General features: G+C 41.8%; 1 protein-coding gene across 1 annotated transcript in view; it reads left to right on the forward strand.

Moving 5' to 3' along the window:
- The window catches only part of LOC132575754 (voltage-dependent L-type calcium channel subunit alpha-1C-like), a 621,373-nt gene that overhangs the window by 521,007 nt on the left and 82,361 nt on the right, over nucleotides 1–18,005 (forward strand). Inside the window, exon 30 of the mRNA XM_060244444.1 lies at nucleotides 15,691–15,774. Coding sequence (XP_060100427.1) covers nucleotides 15,691–15,774 — 84 coding nt within the window. The remainder of the gene's footprint in view (nucleotides 1–15,690; nucleotides 15,775–18,005) is intronic.

Raw genomic sequence — 18,005 nt, forward strand, 5'->3', positions numbered from 1 at the left:
ATAAATTCAATGTCTTCTTATTTATTACGCAGATAAAATCGCTCACATCCATACCAACTTGGACTCTACATTAGCAGAGACAGAGTAAGATGGTACCAGGGTGCCAACTTGTCCAATTGTTTAGGGTACTTTTCAGTTTATTCAGTCTGATGATGTGGAGAGAATCCTTGGATGTTTGGGGCCTACCACCTGCTTGTATGGCTCTTGTCTTTTCTAAATCTGTTGGGGGGTGGCTGACTGGGTGTGAGGTATAATTAATGTCTCCTTGAGAGAGGGGTGGTGGTTACCCCCTTAAAACAGGTCAATGCCGAAGACTTGGTGAGAGATGTAAAAGTGAACGCATCACTTGGGAGCAGTGACCATAACGTTATTGATTTCACCATTTGTATAAATAGAGAGTTGCCCCAAAAGACCAGCACAACCACGTTTAACTTTAAAAGGGGTAAATTCTCTGAGATGAGGAGGCATGTGAAGAGGAAACTGAAAGGAAAGGTAAATACAGTCAAAACCCTTGGAGAAGCTTGGAGGCTATTTAAAACTACAGTCCTAGAAGCTTAGTTAAAATATATACCACAAGTTAGGAAAGGCACAAACAGGTATAAGAAAAGGCCTGCATGGTTAACAAACAAAGTAATGGAAGCTGTAAAAGGTAAGAAGGACTCCTTTAAGCGGTGGAAAGCTAGTCCAAGTGAGATTAATAAAAGGGAACACAGGCTGTGGCAAATCAAATGCAAGACTGTGATCAGGCAGGCAAAAAGGGACTATGAGGAGCATATTGCAAAAAACATAAAGACCAACAATAAAAATTTCTTCAAATATATTAGAAGCAGGAAACCAGCCAGGGAGGCAGTGGGGCCCTTGGATGACCAAGGGGAAAAAGGATTACTGAAGGAGGATAGGGAAATGGCTGAGAAGCTGAATGCATTTTTTGTCTCCATCTTCACTGTGGAAGATGAGAAGTGTTTGCCTGCTCCAGAACCACTTATTTTGGAAGGGGTGTTGAAAGACCTGAGTCAGATTGAGGTGACGAGAGGAGGTCCTACAACTGATAGACAAATTAAAAACTAATAAGTCACCAGGTCCGGATGGCATACATCCAAGAGTTCTGAAAGAACTCAAAGTTGAACTTGTGGATCTTCTGACAAAAATATGTAATCTTTCATTGAAATCTGCCTCTGTTCCTGAGGACTGGAAGGTAGCAATTGTCACCCCCATCTTTAAAAAGGGTTCCAGAGGAGATCCGGGAAATTACAGGCCAGTCAGTCTGACTTCAATACCGGGAAAGTTGGTAGAAACCATTATCAAGGAAAGAATGAGTAGGCACATTGATGAACACGAGTTATTGAGGAAGACTCAGCATGGGTTCTGTAAGGGAAGATCTTGCCTCACTAACCTGTTACATTTCTTTGAGGGGGTGAACAAACATGTGGACAAAAGAGACCCTATAAATGTTGTTTACCTTGACTTCCAGAAAGCTTTTGATAAAGTTCCTCATCAAAGGCTCCTTAGTAAGCTCGAGCGTCATGGAGTAAAAGGACCGGTCCTCTTGCGGATCAAAAACTGGCTAATTAATAGGAAGCAGAGAGTGAGTATAAATGGGCAGTCTTTGCAGTGGAGGACAGTAAGCAGTGGGGTGCCGCAGGGCTCAGTACTGGGTCCTATGCTCTTTAACTTGTTCATAAATGATTTGGAGTTGGGAGTAAGCAGTGAAGTGGCCAAGTTTGCGGATGACACTAAATTGTTCAGGGTGGTGAGAACCAGAGAGGATTGTAAGGCATTCCAAAGGGATCTGTTGAGGCTGGGTGAGTGGGCGTCAACGTGGCAGATGAGGTTCAGTGTGGCCAAGTGCAAAGTAATGCACATTGGGGCCAAGAATCCCAGCTACAAATACAAGTTGATGGGGTGTGAACTGGCAGAGACTGACCAAGAGAGAGATCTTGGGATTGTGGTAGATAACTCACTGAAAATGTCAAGATAGTATGCAATTGCAATAAAAAAAGGCCAACGCCATGGTGGGAATTATTAGGAAGGGAATTGAAAACAAATCAGCCAGTATCATAATGCCCCTGTATAAATCGATGGTGCGGTCTCATTTGGAGTACTGTGTACAATTCTGGTCACCGCACCTCAAAAAGGATATTATAGCATTGGAAAAAGTCCAGAAAAGAGCAACTAGAATGATTAAAGGGTTGGAACACTTTCCCTATGAAGAAAGGTTAAAACGCTTGGGGCTCTTTAGCTTGGAGAAACGTCGACTGCGGGGTGACATGATAGAGGTTTACAAGATTATGCATGGGATGGAGAAAGGAGAGAAAGAAGTACTTTTCTCCCTTTCTCACAATACAAGAACTCATGGGCATTCGATGAAATTGCTGAGCAGTCGGGTTAAAACGGATAAAAAGAAGTACTTCTTCACCCAAAGGGTGATTAACATGTGGAATTCACTGCCACAGGAGGTGGTGGCGGCTACAAGCATAGCCAGCTTCAAGAGGAGGTTAGATAAAAATATGGAGCAGAGGTCCATCAGTGGCTATTAGCCACAGTGTGTGTGTGTGTGTGTATGTATGTATGTGTATATAATAATTTTTTTGGCCACTGTGTGACACAGAGTGTTGGACTGGATGGGCCATTGGCCTGATCCAACATGGCTTCTCTTATGTTCTTATGGTGCATTCACTACTAAAGAAGCCTACCTAGGAGATTTCATTAACTATCAGCCAGTCTCAAATGTTATATTCTTGAGCAAGGTGACTGAGTGGGGGAGGTTCACAGTTGTAGAGTGGTTCCATGTTTGTCAACAGGAAAAAAAAAAGGTTGTTGCCTTTCAGACCTCTGAGTTGTTTGAAATATGTCCTCCCCCACGGTAGTGCACAATGAATGAAAAAGAGTGGAACTTTTTTCTTCTAGAAAGGGCTGTGCTATGTAACTAACTAGTCTCACACCAGACTGGCAAGTAATCTGGCAGAGGGAATGCAATATGAAAAACGTGGGCAGGAGTGTCACTAAAAAGGGACTCTTGCCTGCATAGCAATCATTTCCAGGGAATTTGTGTGTTCTTGCAATGTTGTGACAGATTTATTTTCTAGACTAGCACTTGAAGGTTTTAACAATGTCATAATGATTTATAATTTCTTAAAAAATGATATGGCTGTGCATAATGCAGCGGTGTGGGAAGCACTAGATTAGCTATTACACTTAATTGTTTAACATAGAAATTTATTCACATGGTGTTAAAAAGCCCAGTGGGATGGTATGCTGGGGTCTCATTCACAACTATGTCTGCAGGAACGGCAGCTACACAGAAAGGGAATAGGGTTGGAGAAAAGGTACTTCTTGCCTCAGTGGGAAACCCCACATCTGTGCAAGCTCTTACTATGAGTATGAAAATTCAGAATGAACCATGCATGCATGTCCAGGAGTTTCAGTAGGGTTTAGTCAGGAATAGAACTGAGATGAATACCCCCCCCTCCAAATTCCCCTTGCTTCTCCTCAGTGAATGTTGATGTATACTGTTGGCTGAACATCAGCCACATAGTCACCATTAAACGTATAATATTATTTTCCTCAGGGCTTTTTTTGTAACAGGAACTCCTTTGGATATTAGGCCACACATCCCTGATGTAGCCAATCCTCCTGGAGCTTACAGTACACCCTGTAAGCTCTTGGAAGATTGGCTACATCAGGGGTGTGTGGCCTAATATGCAAAGGAGTTCCTGCTACAAAAAAAAGCCCTGATTACACCATTAAACACAGAGCCAAAGGTTCTGTATTTTGCCTTTGATCCATAAAGCTACTCAGCTTCTGTTAGATCTCAGGTTGTAATTTGCTAAAGGTTCAATGGTTGGATACTTGTAACAAACCATTAAGGGAAACATCCATATACTCTCAGTCAGAGCTTTTTTTTGTAGAAAAAAACCAGCAGGAACTCATTTGCTTATTAGGCCACACCCCCTGACATCACCATTGTCGAAAAAGTCCTGCAGAAACTCATCAGCATATTAGGCCACATCCCCCAATGCCAAGCCAGCTGGAACTGCATTCCTGTGCGTTCCTGCTCAAAAAAAGCCCTGCTCTCAGTGGATCTCTAATCTGTGTATCAGGAAAGAAAAACCTATGTGAATCAGAGAGAAGCAGATGTAATAGATAATTCTCTCCAAGCAAGTATGAATGTCACTATGAAATTATGGTATTGCTTCCTTTTTGGATAAGCAAAGAAAAGTGTTTTATTGTGTACGAAAGAAATGCATGTAAGAAAATTAAAAAGCGTAACACGGAAGAAAATGTGTGCCTTTGGGACACACCAGAGTTGGGATCTTATTTCCTTGACCTCATAAGCATTACATTGAATACTGCAGCATGTGAACGGTTCTCTAAGGACCACCGCATAAATCCACGACATAGTCAAACTGTAGTGGCTGTTTTATTCTCCAGATTAACCCATCAACAAAGTGGGAGCTGATAAACAGTGTGCTGTTTTTTCCTGCCATCTGCAACGATCCCAAGTCAGATTTGCCCTTCAGTGCTCTTCTTTCTTCTATTAGACAATTCTAACTGTGGCTGCTGTTATTGCTAAATTTTGTTTGTAACCTTAACAGAACATTCATTTTCTCTGCTTGGTGTCAGTTGCTGTTGATACTCAGTAGCATTCCACAAGATTCATATATTTTATTCTCTTGGGCACAATGATGAATCATATGCTGAAACTGAAGCGCTCGCATAAGGGTGATTCAGTATAATTCTCTTTGCTAGGAGGCAAGATTGCTTCTCTGCTGTGCCACTCTCCAAAGAGACATTCTTCAGCAAAAGCTCAGAAATGAGTGCCATAGCCAGGGGCTGTTCCAAAGGGTATCTCATCCTGGAAATGTAAATATAGCATAGTAATATTAAGCAGCTCAGCTCATACAAATTGTCAGCTAAGTTTGAGTGGGCTTCTTTGCCTCCCACTTGGACTTTCCAGTCTTCTAACTACTAATTAAATTACTGGATGCAAGCTTCTGAGTTTCACAGCCCTCTTCTTCACACATCAGTGCTCAGATACAATTAGAATAAATGTTTTGAGTATCCAGCTGGTGGTTCCTTAGCACAGCCCACTGCTTTTGGAAAGTGTAAGATGCTGTTAAATCCTAATACACTCCTCCTTCAGATTTTCTCTTTGAACAGATTGCTTGTGTAAAACTCAGTGCATAGGCGACATTTTTTTCAGGTTTTTGCAGATCAGGGAGTCAATACCACTTCTGTACGCATGAGGAAAATGAAATTTAGGAACAAGAGCGCATAACTTTCACCTGCAACAGATCTGTAAAACTAAACATTCTAGGGATTCCTGCTAGAGATCACAGAAGAGTCCAAATAGGAGATTTCCTTTATAACATCCCCCACATATAACCACAGAATCATAGAATCATAGAGTTGGAAGGGACCTCCAGGGTCATCTAGTCCAACTCCAAGCACAACGCAGAAAACTCACAAATACCTCCCCCTAAATTCACAGGATCTTCATTGTTGTCAGATGGCCATCCAGCCTCTGTTTAAAAACCTCCAAGGAAGGAGAGCCCACCACCTCCTAAGGAAGCCCGTTCCACTGAGGAACCGCTGTCACGGTCAGGAAGTTCTTCCTAATGTTGAGCCAGAAACTCTTTTGATTTAATTTCAACCCATTGCTTCTGTTCCTATCTTCTGGGGCCACAGAAAACAATTCCACCCCATTCTCTATGACAGCTCTTCAAGTACTTGAAGATGGTGATCATATCACCTCTCAGCCGCCTTCTCTCCAGGCTAAACATGCCCAGCTCCTTCAACCTTTCTTCATAGGACTTTGTCTCCAGACCCCTCACCATCTTCATCGCCCTTTTCTGGACCCGACATGTGTTAAATGTGTTAAAATGTTAAACATCCCACATGTGTTAAATGCTCAGAAGTAACTAGACTGATCCAGTACATCAACAATCATCAAGTTCAGAATGTAAGTAGAAAAATCTAATGCATCGTTATAGGATGGGGGTGACTTGTCTTGCCAGTAGTATGTGCAAAAATGATCTAGGAGTCTTAGTGGACTATATACTGAATATGAGTCAGCAGTGTGATGCGGCAGCTAAAAAGGCAAATATAATTTTGGACTGCATCAACAGAAGTATAGTGTCCAGATCATGTAAAGTGATAGTATTGCTTTACTCTGCTCTGATTAGACCTCACTTGGAGTATTGTGTTCAGTTCTGGGCACCACAATTTAAGAAGGATATAGACAAGTTGGAACATATCCAGAAGAGGGAATGAAAGATGGTGAGGGGTCTAGAGGCAAAGTCATACAAGGAAAGGCTGGGTATGCTTAACCTGGAGAGAAGACGAATGAGAGGTGATATGATAGCCATCTTCAAGTACTTGAAGGGCTGTTATATAGAGGATTGTGCAGAGCTATTTCTGTGGCCCCAGAAGGTCAGACCAGAACTAGAGGGTTGAAATTAAATCAAAAGAGTTTTGCCTAAACATTATGAAGAACTTCTTCCTTACAGTTAGAACATTTCCTCAGTGGAACAGGCTTCCTTGGGAGGTGGTGGGCTCTCCTTTTTTGGAGGTTTTTAAACAGAGGCTAAATGGCCGTCTGACACCAATGCTGATTCTGTGAACTTAGGCAGATCATGAGAAGGAGGGCAGGAAGGGCTGCATCAGTGCTTACTTCTTTTTGGCTCTTTCTTACATGTCCAGAGAAATGCTGTTTGCCACTTTGGGGGTCAGGCAGCAATTTTTCTCTAGGCCAGTTTGGCCAGGGCTTCTGGAGGCTTTTTTTTTTTTTTTGCCATCTTCTGAGCATGAAGCAGGTGTCAATGTGGGTGTGGGGGGAGATATTTGTGAATTTCCTTCATTGTGCAGGGGGTTGGATTAGATGACCCTGGAAGTCCCTTCCAACTCTATGATTCTAACCAACATAATCGTTCAGGTGCTTACATCCATATCACCATAGGAATGACAGCCTACTTCTGCAACAGTGAGGACTGTACCCCTTCTTACTTATATCTGCATAAAGTTGTCCTGCAAACATGTAGCTTTAACGGCTTGCGCACCAAGTGCAGAACTAGATTAACTTTTAGGATTTGCATGTTATAAAGCAGGCCTCAATTTGTATGGAGTCTCCACTGTTGTTCAAATGATGTGGAAATTCCTTAACATAAAAAAAAAATGAATTGAGCCTGCTTCTTGCTGGATTTCTTATAATTGTTTGAAATTCAAAATGTGGTGTCTTATACCATGATAAAAACATACTAGCTCAGTTCTCATGTATGGAGATGTATGAATGTGATGCCTACATTGTGCAGTGGCTATTTATTTATTTAATTCAATTAGAGAATTGTACTTTGGTGGGCTCAAAGTCCCACATCTTCCATGAATTCCATGTGGCTTTGAGCCACTCAGACCCCTGCACCGTCAGTTTCCCACATGAATTGTGGCTTGAAGAATAAAAACCGTAACTTGTTTTGAAAGCTAGTTTCATGGAGCTGCATATTTTCCAAGCACTGTACTCTCAAGATGCATCCTCCTCTCCACTCCATATTTAACTCCAAAAGGACATTGCAGGGGTGGAAAAATTACAGAAAAGGGCAACCAAGATGATTAGGGGGTTAGAGCACCTTCCCTATGAGGATAGGCTGAAGAGTCTGGGACTTCCCAGTTTGGAAAATAAATTAGTAAGGGGGGACATAATAGTGGTTTATAAAATTAAGTACGGGGTAGAGAGAGTTGACAAACAGAATTTTTTCTCCCTCTCCCAAAATACTAAAACTCTAGGCATCCAATGAAGCTGATGTGCAGTAGGTTCAAGATGGACAACAGGAAATACTTATTTACACAGAAGAGTGATTAACATGTGGAATTCACTGCCAGAGGATGTAGTGATGGCCTCAGGAACAACAGCTTTAAAAGGGGATTTGATAGAGTCATGGAGGCTAGGACTGTCGGTGACTAGAGCCATGGTGACTGAGGGGAACCTTCACATTTAGAGGTACTAATCTTCTGAATCCCAGAACCAGGAGGCAACTTCAGGAAAAGGCCTCAGCCTCACGACCTGTTCTTGGCCCTCCAGTGGAACTGTTTGGTCACTGTGTGAGACAGGATCCTGGACTAGGTGGAGCACTGGTCTGATCCAATAGGGATCTTCTTATGAGGGGAGGAGTTTTAGCCCTACCAAATTGTTGCACAGTCTGGCTGGACACATCCTTCATTTCCGCCTCCCTTGTTCTGAATCAAAACAGACTTACTTGGAGGAAGGCCACACCATTTCCTCCCCTCCCTCCTTACTATCTTGAAGGTGAACTGGTAGCCATGCCAACCCAACTTTGAAACAGGTTGCCAGCAGGAGGATAGGTCTGTCGGTGACTAGAGCCATAGTGACTGAGGGAATTTTGACACAACCTATACATTAGGGGTGATGGCAGTGGTGGTTTGATCAAGAACCTTGTCAACATGAGGAGCAGAATGACCATGATGAGGCAGAGTGTGGGATGCTTGCAACAGTATTTATATACTGAGGGGATAGAGGCAGGCAATGGGAAACCACATCAGTTTGTTTCTTGCCCATGACAGCAGCCACAAACTGAGACTGATTTTGCACTAGGCTTGTTCTGGGTGGAGAGCCCTTTTGCTATCGGAACATCTCTCTATTTTTACACAAGTTGCCCCGGAGCTGCAAGTTGGCACGCTGCTATTCCACAGCAAGCGAGATCCTCTGACAAGTGTTTCTGCTTGCTGTGGAAAAGCAGCATGCCAACTCGCAGCTCTGCGGCAGTTTATGCAAAAATGTAGAGAAGCCCCAGGGGCAAAAAGGCTCTTCCTGGAACAAGCCTTAGTGTAAAACTGATCTGAGAGTAATCATGGGTCAAGTCTGCTTGGAAATAATGTGCTCTGATCTAGAACTGCAGTCCTAGATTGTAGGGGTTGATATGTTTGCTGAATTGCTAGGAAAAGCTGGTGTTTGCATAAGCTGTCCAAGTATTTGCTTTAACAGTGCCTCATATTCCTGGACAGAGGGAGGGGGTGTTCACACACACTAAATAATGCAGTTTGCAACTGGGTTTTTATTGTGTAAGAATAGCAAAATCCACTTGCAAGCAGTCTTCATGTGAAAGCATCCTTGGCAGCGGAAATCATTCTTTTACTTAAGTCCAGCATGAGCAAGCCAACATTAAAAACAGATCCCTCTGATAAACTCTCCTCAGCCTTGGCAGACCTTTTGTGTCTCTGTTGTGTAAGCCAAATAGGGAATGGATAATGGAATAATCAGGGCTTTTTTGTAGCAGGAACTCCTTTGCATATTAGGCCACATACCCCACAGGTAGCCAATTCTGCAAGAGCTTACAGGACCCTTTTTACAGGGCCTACTGTAAGCTCCAGGAGGATTGGCTACATCAGGGGTGTGTGGCCTAATATGCAAAGGCGTTCCTGCTACAGAAAAAAAAGCCCTGGAAATAATTACTATTGAGGTAGAGTCTCAGGGTCATAGCCTAGCTTGAACCAATGCTCTTCATCCACAGGATCCGTATACAGAAGGCTGCTGTTTGAATATGGTTGCTGCTTGAACATATTGATTGCTTTCTCCTGCAGATTGGTCCTTAATGTGATTCCTGAGGGGGTCTGTGCTTAGACCTTCAAATAGACTCCAGTGGGTAATGTCCCTTGCTTTAACAAGGCTTGCCTGACATCATACACAAGCTCAGTTTCACGGAATGTAGAATCTGTGGTCTCCAGAGAGCACAGTGGCTCCATTAGTGTTGAAACTAACTTGGGCTTCTTGCTAGTTGATCTCAGCAGGCATGGACACTGAGAGCTGATTGGCAGGTACCCTAGGAACAGCTAGAGTCACATGCTTTCCTTGCACAAATGAGATTCCACGCCAGGCAGCTACTGCACGTTTACGATTGGTGATTTTATTAACTAATCGATCATGGGATGAGTCACAATTGTCCTCTTTCACTGGGAAAAAAATTATACTGTTAATTGTGGGACCAAGCTGTACTTCATGGGAAACTATTCAGCCTCCTGTCCTCCTCCTTTAGAAGTGTTCAGGTTATTGTATGCCCTAAAGAAATTCCCATCAGAATGTTGTGAATAATTCCTTGAGGGACTTCAACAGAATAATAACATAGCCGTACCTCTGACGTGAAAGCAAAAGGTCTCCGAAAGTTTGGTGTTGTGCTCTGAACTTTTTGGTTGCAAAAATAAATGGTGTCATCAATTCAGCTCCCTGACAGACCGTCTCTAACATTCTCCTGGGAGGAAAACAAACAACATAAGGAATTTTCTGGTGGGAAAGTGCATTCTCTTTTTCAGACTGAAAACTCCTTCCTCAAAGAGCTTTCCCCCCTCATGAGCCATGTTTGCAACAACTGGTGTGGTTTAAAACAGCTCACTGTGGGTCTAGCAAGCAATTTCCACATTAGAGCCTGGTTCTTTTTCTACGTCTGTGCTCATTTTGCCTTCTCTAAACCAACCCAAAAACATTATACAAAAAAGGGTGGCTTTTTAAGGAAGGATTTTTTAACAGGTGAAGCTCATCAGATTTAAGAAACTACTGGGCTACATTGTATCTTTGACCTGTACTGAATACCAAATTATTACAATTTCAAAAGCTTGTTTTATTTTAAAGAGGTATTGATAGCAAAGTTGGGGGAGGGGTGTTTAAAATCCTAAAAACTAAAAATTTTTAGTTTTACTTGAAATGTCAGGTAGATGGTTAAGGAAAGTGGCAAAGCTGTTAAAGATTCATATTTATGATCAGATGAATAGGAAAAAATGTGACTTCTAGATTGGTCATGGCGTTGCCTTCAAGGGAACCCAAGGTATGGCCTGAAATGGGTTTGGGATTTGTCAGTTCCTGGATGGGAGACATCCCAGGAGCTCTGTGAATGCTGCCTTGAGTTCCATGATAGAAGAAAGGTAGATATAAAGGTAATAATAATAATAAAAAGTTATGTATTAGTTCTTTGAGGGACTGAGTTTCGAGCCCCCTCAATTGTGAAACAGACAGTTCAACAAAAATGTCAGGGGTGGAATTCTCCTTTGCATACTAGGGCATATACCCCTGATGTAGCCAATCCTCCAAGAGCTTACAAGGCTCTTTTTTGTAAGCTCTGGAGGATTGGCTACATCAGGGGTGTGTGGCCTAATACACAAATAAGCTTCTGCTAGAATTCCACCCCTGCATGGAACTATCTGGTAACTGCCATGCTAGGCATAGATTACCTCCATGAACATTCAGGAAGCAACTTAGACAAACTGGGTATAAAAATGAGATCCTGGTATGGCAGAATATGCAAGTCTTGCTATGTAAATTATGTTTTGTCTTTGGTTTTAAACACCATCTCCACAGAGTATCTACCTTTCTCATATTCCACCTCTTTGGGTACAATCTTATTCCAATTGCTATCCCTGGCCAAATAGTCAATGATTCAAATGGAACACAATTGTGTGACCCTAGTGAATTCATTATTATAAACTCAGGCTAGAATTGGTACATTTACTTCAGTGCTCCCTTGAAAATAAAATTTGGCCCACTGGTTAGCCAACTACTTAGTGGGCTTAACTGAGAATCCTAGTTGGTCATGAAAAGGAAATCTGGCAAAATTATCTCAGCACAAGATGTACTCTGTTAAATTTCTCTCCCAATAAAAACTTTTTAGGGGTTTTTTTCCAGTTTAATGGGTTACATGAGTAAACATAACAACCGTCTTTTCATGTAAATTTAAAAACACCTTCAAAACTGTTCTAAGGTAGAGTAACATGGGTGATGTCAAAATAATATTCAGGAATTGCAATCCTCAGACGGGTTAAACACTTATAAAAGCCAAACCAGTTGATGCAACTTTAGAGAGGAATTAGAGAAAAATGCCTTGAGCTTCTGTGGCATTTTAAGTAGCCAGATTCTTTTCTAAATAGAATTGGCAGCCTTGGGTCGAACCCCTGGCCATTGTTAACGTCTAGTTTGGGCCCAAGTTCATTGAAGTCACTGGGTTTAGAAGGGTGAAACTTTGCTTACAATTGCACTGACAGTCATACTTAAAATGGACCATATTTGTCATGCTTTCAGTGTCTAGTTTTGTGATGTCCAGGATACGGCTCGAAGTGCTATGAAACCTTATAAAACTAATTTGACAAGTGCTCATGGCAGAATGCAAAATACTGACCTTCAAGGCCATAGAAAGTTATAGTTAGTACACAGCCTTAGAAACTTTGGGTAGTTGCCATGAAGACTGAAATGTTCAGACAGGCACGTTCCATGAGTCAGCCAGTCTACTGGTAATAGGAACAGCTTCCCTAACTTCACTGAAACATAAAGGTTCCATGAATAAGATGCTCAGTTCCTTGTTATGAACACAATCTTGCCAGTCTGTATGCAACCCATATAAGATGCTGTATTATTACTCAAGAAATCTGTGCTTTTTTCCTTTTTAATCTGCATTTTTCTCCTTTCCCAATGCTGTAAGTCTCTAATTACAGATTTATTCCAGGTCCACCTGATTCCTAGATTTGCTGGAGATCATCGTGACCCTCATTTTTATGTTTACCGCGAATTTTGTAGGGATGGCGTTGGCTGATATTCCCCAGTTTTGATTTCCTGCACTCTTTCTTCCTTTCCCAATGCACCAAGCTCTCTATCAGTGGGATAACAAATGAAAGTCTGCCCCTCATCCCGTTTTAAGTGTCCACTTTTACAGTAATCCTATGTTCCATGTTATGCATGGAAACATCCCTTGTGTATTTCAGAAATTCATCTTGCTTCTTTCTGAACTCCATGCTCTGTTTCTTTTTTTCTGCCCCAAAAGACACACTAACAACTCCTCCAAATGTTATCAAATATAAACGGGGCTCTTTTTTGTAGAAAAAGCCCAGCAGGAACTCATTTGCTTATTAGGCCACACCAAGCCAGCCGGGACTGCGTTCCCGTGAGTTCCTGCTCAAAAAAAAAGCCCTGAATATAAATTAAACAACGTTTTCAAGTTCAGAGAGCCATATCTGGACCACACTGCAAAGTTCAGAAGGGAATTCTCAGTATCTGGCCCAGCTATGGGTTATATGGCCATTTCTCTTTTTTGATTCCTAAACCATATCTTTCTGATGGAATCTAGTGTTCATCCTCCCCGCCTGTCATCTTTCTTCCTGCAAAGTTTCCTGGGAACTAAAACTCATACTTTACCCATGACCTGATCTTCCCAGTGCTAAGAATAGTGATCACTGTGCCACTTGGGTTCAGACTCTCTGAAAATAGTCCACAGCTGGAGAAATATGAAAGTCAGATGGACCCAAACTTCTGTAAACACCAAAGACCTGGGTGTGTACTGTTTCTTAAGATTACAGAAAAAGTGAGGATAATTTTAGAGCAGGATATGGAAGGGGAAAAACCTTTTTGCAGGCCATGCTTTATTGTCTTGAAAATAATTTGCAAAATGTATGATTTTAATCAACTAAAAGACAAGACAAATCTTATTTTTAATTTGCATCAACAATAGAGGAGATCAGCATATTAACTAATAGTTGAAACTCACATTCATTATATAACATAAAGCAGCTGGTTAAAAGATGGCAACTCTGATTATCCATTTAATTGGGAAATGTTAAAAATTGGTTGGGAAACAGCCTTCCTGAAAGCTTAGCTTATCAGCTGTTGGTAAGGATGGCCCTCTTTAACATAATTAGTAGGTCTTTTATTTGCTCAGTACTGCCCTTACCTCTTGTGCATGCTAGTGTGAGTTTATTTTTAGGGCTTTTTTTGTAGCAGGAACTCCTTTGACTTTTAGGCCACACACTCCTGATGTAGCCAAGCCTCCAAGAGCATACAGGGCTCTTAGCACAGGGCCTACTGTCAGCTTCAGAAGGATTAGCTACATCATGGGACGTGACCTAATATGCAAAGGAGTTCCTGCTACAAAAAAAACCCTGTTTTATAATCAGTGTTCCCTCTAAGCTGTTAATGTGAGTTAGCTCACAGATTTTTAGCCTCTGGCTCGCACATTTTTGTCTTAGCTCAGGAAAAATGGCCCCAAGGCACAATAATTTATGCAGGAGCTCACAGCTTTAATGCCAGTAGCTCACAAAGTAGAATTTTGACTCACAAGACTCCACAGCTTAGAGGGAACATTGATGATAATACTGGCCCAAGCTTTTGCTGCCTTTCACCTCATCCCCACATAGGGAACACTACTTTCACTGGATGGAACTTTTGTAAAACTGTGTCTATAAAATGCAGGGAGCAGGTCTGTTTTCTGTGTGTGATGCCCAGCCAGTGAGCCCCTCAGAGTTCATTGCCCAACATTCCCATGCCAGCAGTGATCATAGGAAAATATCCTCTTTGCCCTGCGTGTAAACAGAGCTCCATGGGGATTTGCATATCACGTTGCAGATCTGATGCAGGAAGAGTAGAACATTGATGACGCGAAAGAAATCTTTAAAAAATAAAATCTCCACATCCAAACTTACTCTGAGGTAGATATAATATATAGTTCCTTTCTAGTGCAAATTTCCAGTCGCTAGGATCACACCAGAAGGAATACATCTCCCGTGCTACGACAGCTCAGTGCAAATCAACCTTGAATCTCATCAGAATACTGCCCCGGTTTAAAAAAACAAAACGATGGCTTATCTCTCTCTTCTCAGGCTGTGAAACTAAAGCGGCACTTTTAGTTCTACCACCATTAGTCCTGCGCTTTTAGTTATACCACAGTTGAAAACAAAGTAAATATATAACCCTCCCTGACAGAAGAAAAATGACTGGGCAGGGGATGATGGCAATATTGACTACAGCGAAGGGCTTTTTTGGCACCGTTCAGAACCGGCCATGCCATCCTGCAGTTGGCACTCACACAGATAGTCCTGACACTAACATAAACATCCAATCCCCTTGATTTCCATGGGATTGCTTGTTTGAATGATGCCAACTTTTGTGGGACAAAGCCCAGCCCTTAGCTATTATCTGAAGCCATTTGGTGGTACCAGGGCAGTGATTCTAATGCCGGTTTGAACTGTTTTTGTCTGTCTAACGTACCTTTTTAATCCCCATCCTGCCTGCCCTTTCCTTATGTAGGGTTACTTTAGTGATCCTTGGAATGTTTTTGACTTCCTCATCGTAATTGGCAGCATTATAGACGTCATTCTCAGTGAAACTAATGTGAGTATTACTCTACCCTCCCTAGGACGCCACCAAATCTTCCTTCTATTCTTCCTCCTCCTGTTTCCTCCTTTTTCGTTCTGGTTTATGTTTTCTTCCCTCTAGTCATGCTTTTATTGAACTTGCCGTCGTCCTTCTCCCAGGGGAAAAAAAGAAAAGAGGGGGGCTATAATGCCTCCTTTTTCACTCGTCACAGCTGTGACTGGTGAAAATGCAGAGTTAGGGTGACATGCTTTTTTTCCCCTCAAAAGACAAAAAATAGACATGTTTGAGTGTAACTTTCTTAACTAACCAGGCTTTTGTTGATACCCTCCATCACGTTACAGAGGTTTGAGCAGCCAGTACTGTAGAGTGGTAAGAATCTCTTTAATATGCCCACGTAACCTCTTTCTTTTCTTATTTTTTCTCTTCTCTCCCTCTTTCACGCTTTTTTTTGTTTTTGTTTTTCTTTATTTTTATATCTCTCCTTTTTTTTCTTCTCTTTCTCTCCTCCTCTTTGTTTCTTTCTTTCTCTTTTCCCTCGGCTTCTCTGCCACATGCAGCACTATTTCTGTGATGCATGGAATACATTTGACGCCTTGATTGTTGTGGGTAGCATTGTTGATATAGCAATCACCGAGGTGAACGTAAGTAGCTGGCGTCTGTCCATGAATGTGCCTGCTCTTAACATTCATTTGTCTCTTCCGGTTATTTTAATCTCTTCTTTTTTATTCTCTTCCCTTCTTCTCCCCCCCTTTTTATTTAAAGTTTTTTTTTAAGGATTGCTTTATTCAGTTGTTCTGATTTCTTTTTTGTTTTTGCTTGTTTTTTTAACTTTTGGAACAACTTTGAGGATTTTCTGATTGTTGCATCATTTTCTTTCCCCCATAACCAGCCTGGCATGAGTTAAAAACTGTATAGTAGGAAAGTCAATGAGAACTATGTGGAGTGAGCACCCAAAAAGCACATCTGTGTCCTAGAAAGCTGCAAAAATTAACTCCTCGAAGTTTTATGAGACTTCCCACAGCACTGGGACACTTGTCACTTCACAGAGATCTATAGGGCAACTCTTTCGAGGAGGAATAGCAGGAGCCACGTGTGGAACATTCTCTGCTAGGCCCAGGTTTCCCCCAAACATAGACACCCAAAATCTCAAAAATCTGCCTATGTTCTATGCTTTTAATATATCATATCGACTGATATAATTTATTGCTCCATTAACCTTCCTCTCACTTTAAAAAACCAGTACTGCAAAAAAAAAAAAGCTATCCAAAATGCATATGGACCTAATATCCAATTCACTTCCTAATGAACACCATCCAACACTTGATTGCTCTTGTCAGCTTTCACCATACTGAGGAATTGTAAGGGATAGCGGGGGAGAGGGGGCTGATGGGACATTCCCCTTTCTCTTTATAAGAGGCATTCATGTACCAGTGAAAGGTGACAGTGTCAACCACTGGTTCTACATCCTCTCCAACTGCTCTTTATAAAGCTTTATTTCCCAGTTCTGCTCCTGAGTTTATAGCTCAGAGCTTATAGGTGGCCGTGTTGACATATAGGAAAATATTCCCAAAACTACAGCCATGTAATTCCTTATTATTAGGACCCGTTAAAATATTTTACTTGTTCATTTATTTATTTAAAACATTTATATACTGTCTCTTTAGAGACATGCTCAAGTCAGCTCACAAAATACATTAAAACCATATAAGCATACAGTTACATTAAAATTATACATTAAAATCCAGCCAATAAGAACTAGAAGTATAAATCACATAAAAGCCCACTGCATAAAACATTTAGCAGCTTGATTGTCTTAATTGCCTTAAAACTAGAAGCAGATTATAAGAATAATTAAGAAGATACATCTCTTAGTGAAAGGCCTGGATAAAAAAGTAATGTTTGGGTCTGGTGCTGGAAAAACCCTGTCTCTGGTCACCACCTCCCTTACAGCTGTAGTCAGGGTCACAGGCACCAGGTCTTGGGAGGTGGTCTCAGCTGACAGGCTGAGGAAGCACTTCTTCAGAGGCCCTGACTTCAAACCATTTGGGCCTTATAGGAAAGAACCATGGATCACTATGGCCTGATCACACTTCTCAAGAAACTTTTGAAGCTGATGTATCACCTGAAGTTGATAAAACACAATTCATACCATGGAGAAGACCTGAGCCTCCAACCACAGACCAGGATCCAGCAGCACTTCCAAAGTGCCAACCTGCTTCTTCAGGACAAGGGCAACCCCCTGAAGAACAGGCTTGATTGCTCAGTCCTTGATCAGCTTCGTCATTGACCAGCAGCAATCCAGTCTTGTTAGGAATGAGATTTAGTTTATTGACCCTCATCCATCCTGTTAACCGTCTCCAGGCACCTATTCAATACTTCCCCAGTCCCACTCATCTCAGCTGTTAAGGAGAAATAGAGCTGAGTGTCATTTGTGTGACAATTGTTGGCAGGGCTTTTTTGGTAGAAAAAGCCCAACAGGAACTCATTTGCATATTAGGCCAAGCCAGCCGGAATTGTTCCTGTGCGTTCCTGCTAAAAAAAAAAAAAAAAAAAAAAAGCCCTGATTGTTGGTCAGGGTCACCAATTTCCATCCTAAACCCAGACCTGAATCTAGATTGTGATGGGTCTAACTAATGCACCTGCTCCACCTCTTCCTAAAGCTGCACAGCCTCTACCTTCTTGAGCACCAGGGGTGGAATTCCAGCAGGAGCTCTTCTGCATATTAGGCCACACACCTCTGATGCAGCCAATCCTCCAAGAGCTTACAAAAAAGAGCCTTGTAAGCTCTTGGAGGATTGGCTACATCAAGGCCTAATATGCAAATGAGCTCCTGCTAGAATTCCACCCCTGTTGAGCACCTTGCCCAAGAATG

The sequence above is a fragment of the Heteronotia binoei genome, chromosome 8 (assembly GCF_032191835.1).
Source record: "Heteronotia binoei isolate CCM8104 ecotype False Entrance Well chromosome 8, APGP_CSIRO_Hbin_v1, whole genome shotgun sequence".
Taxonomy (NCBI): Eukaryota; Metazoa; Chordata; class Lepidosauria; order Squamata; family Gekkonidae; genus Heteronotia; species Heteronotia binoei.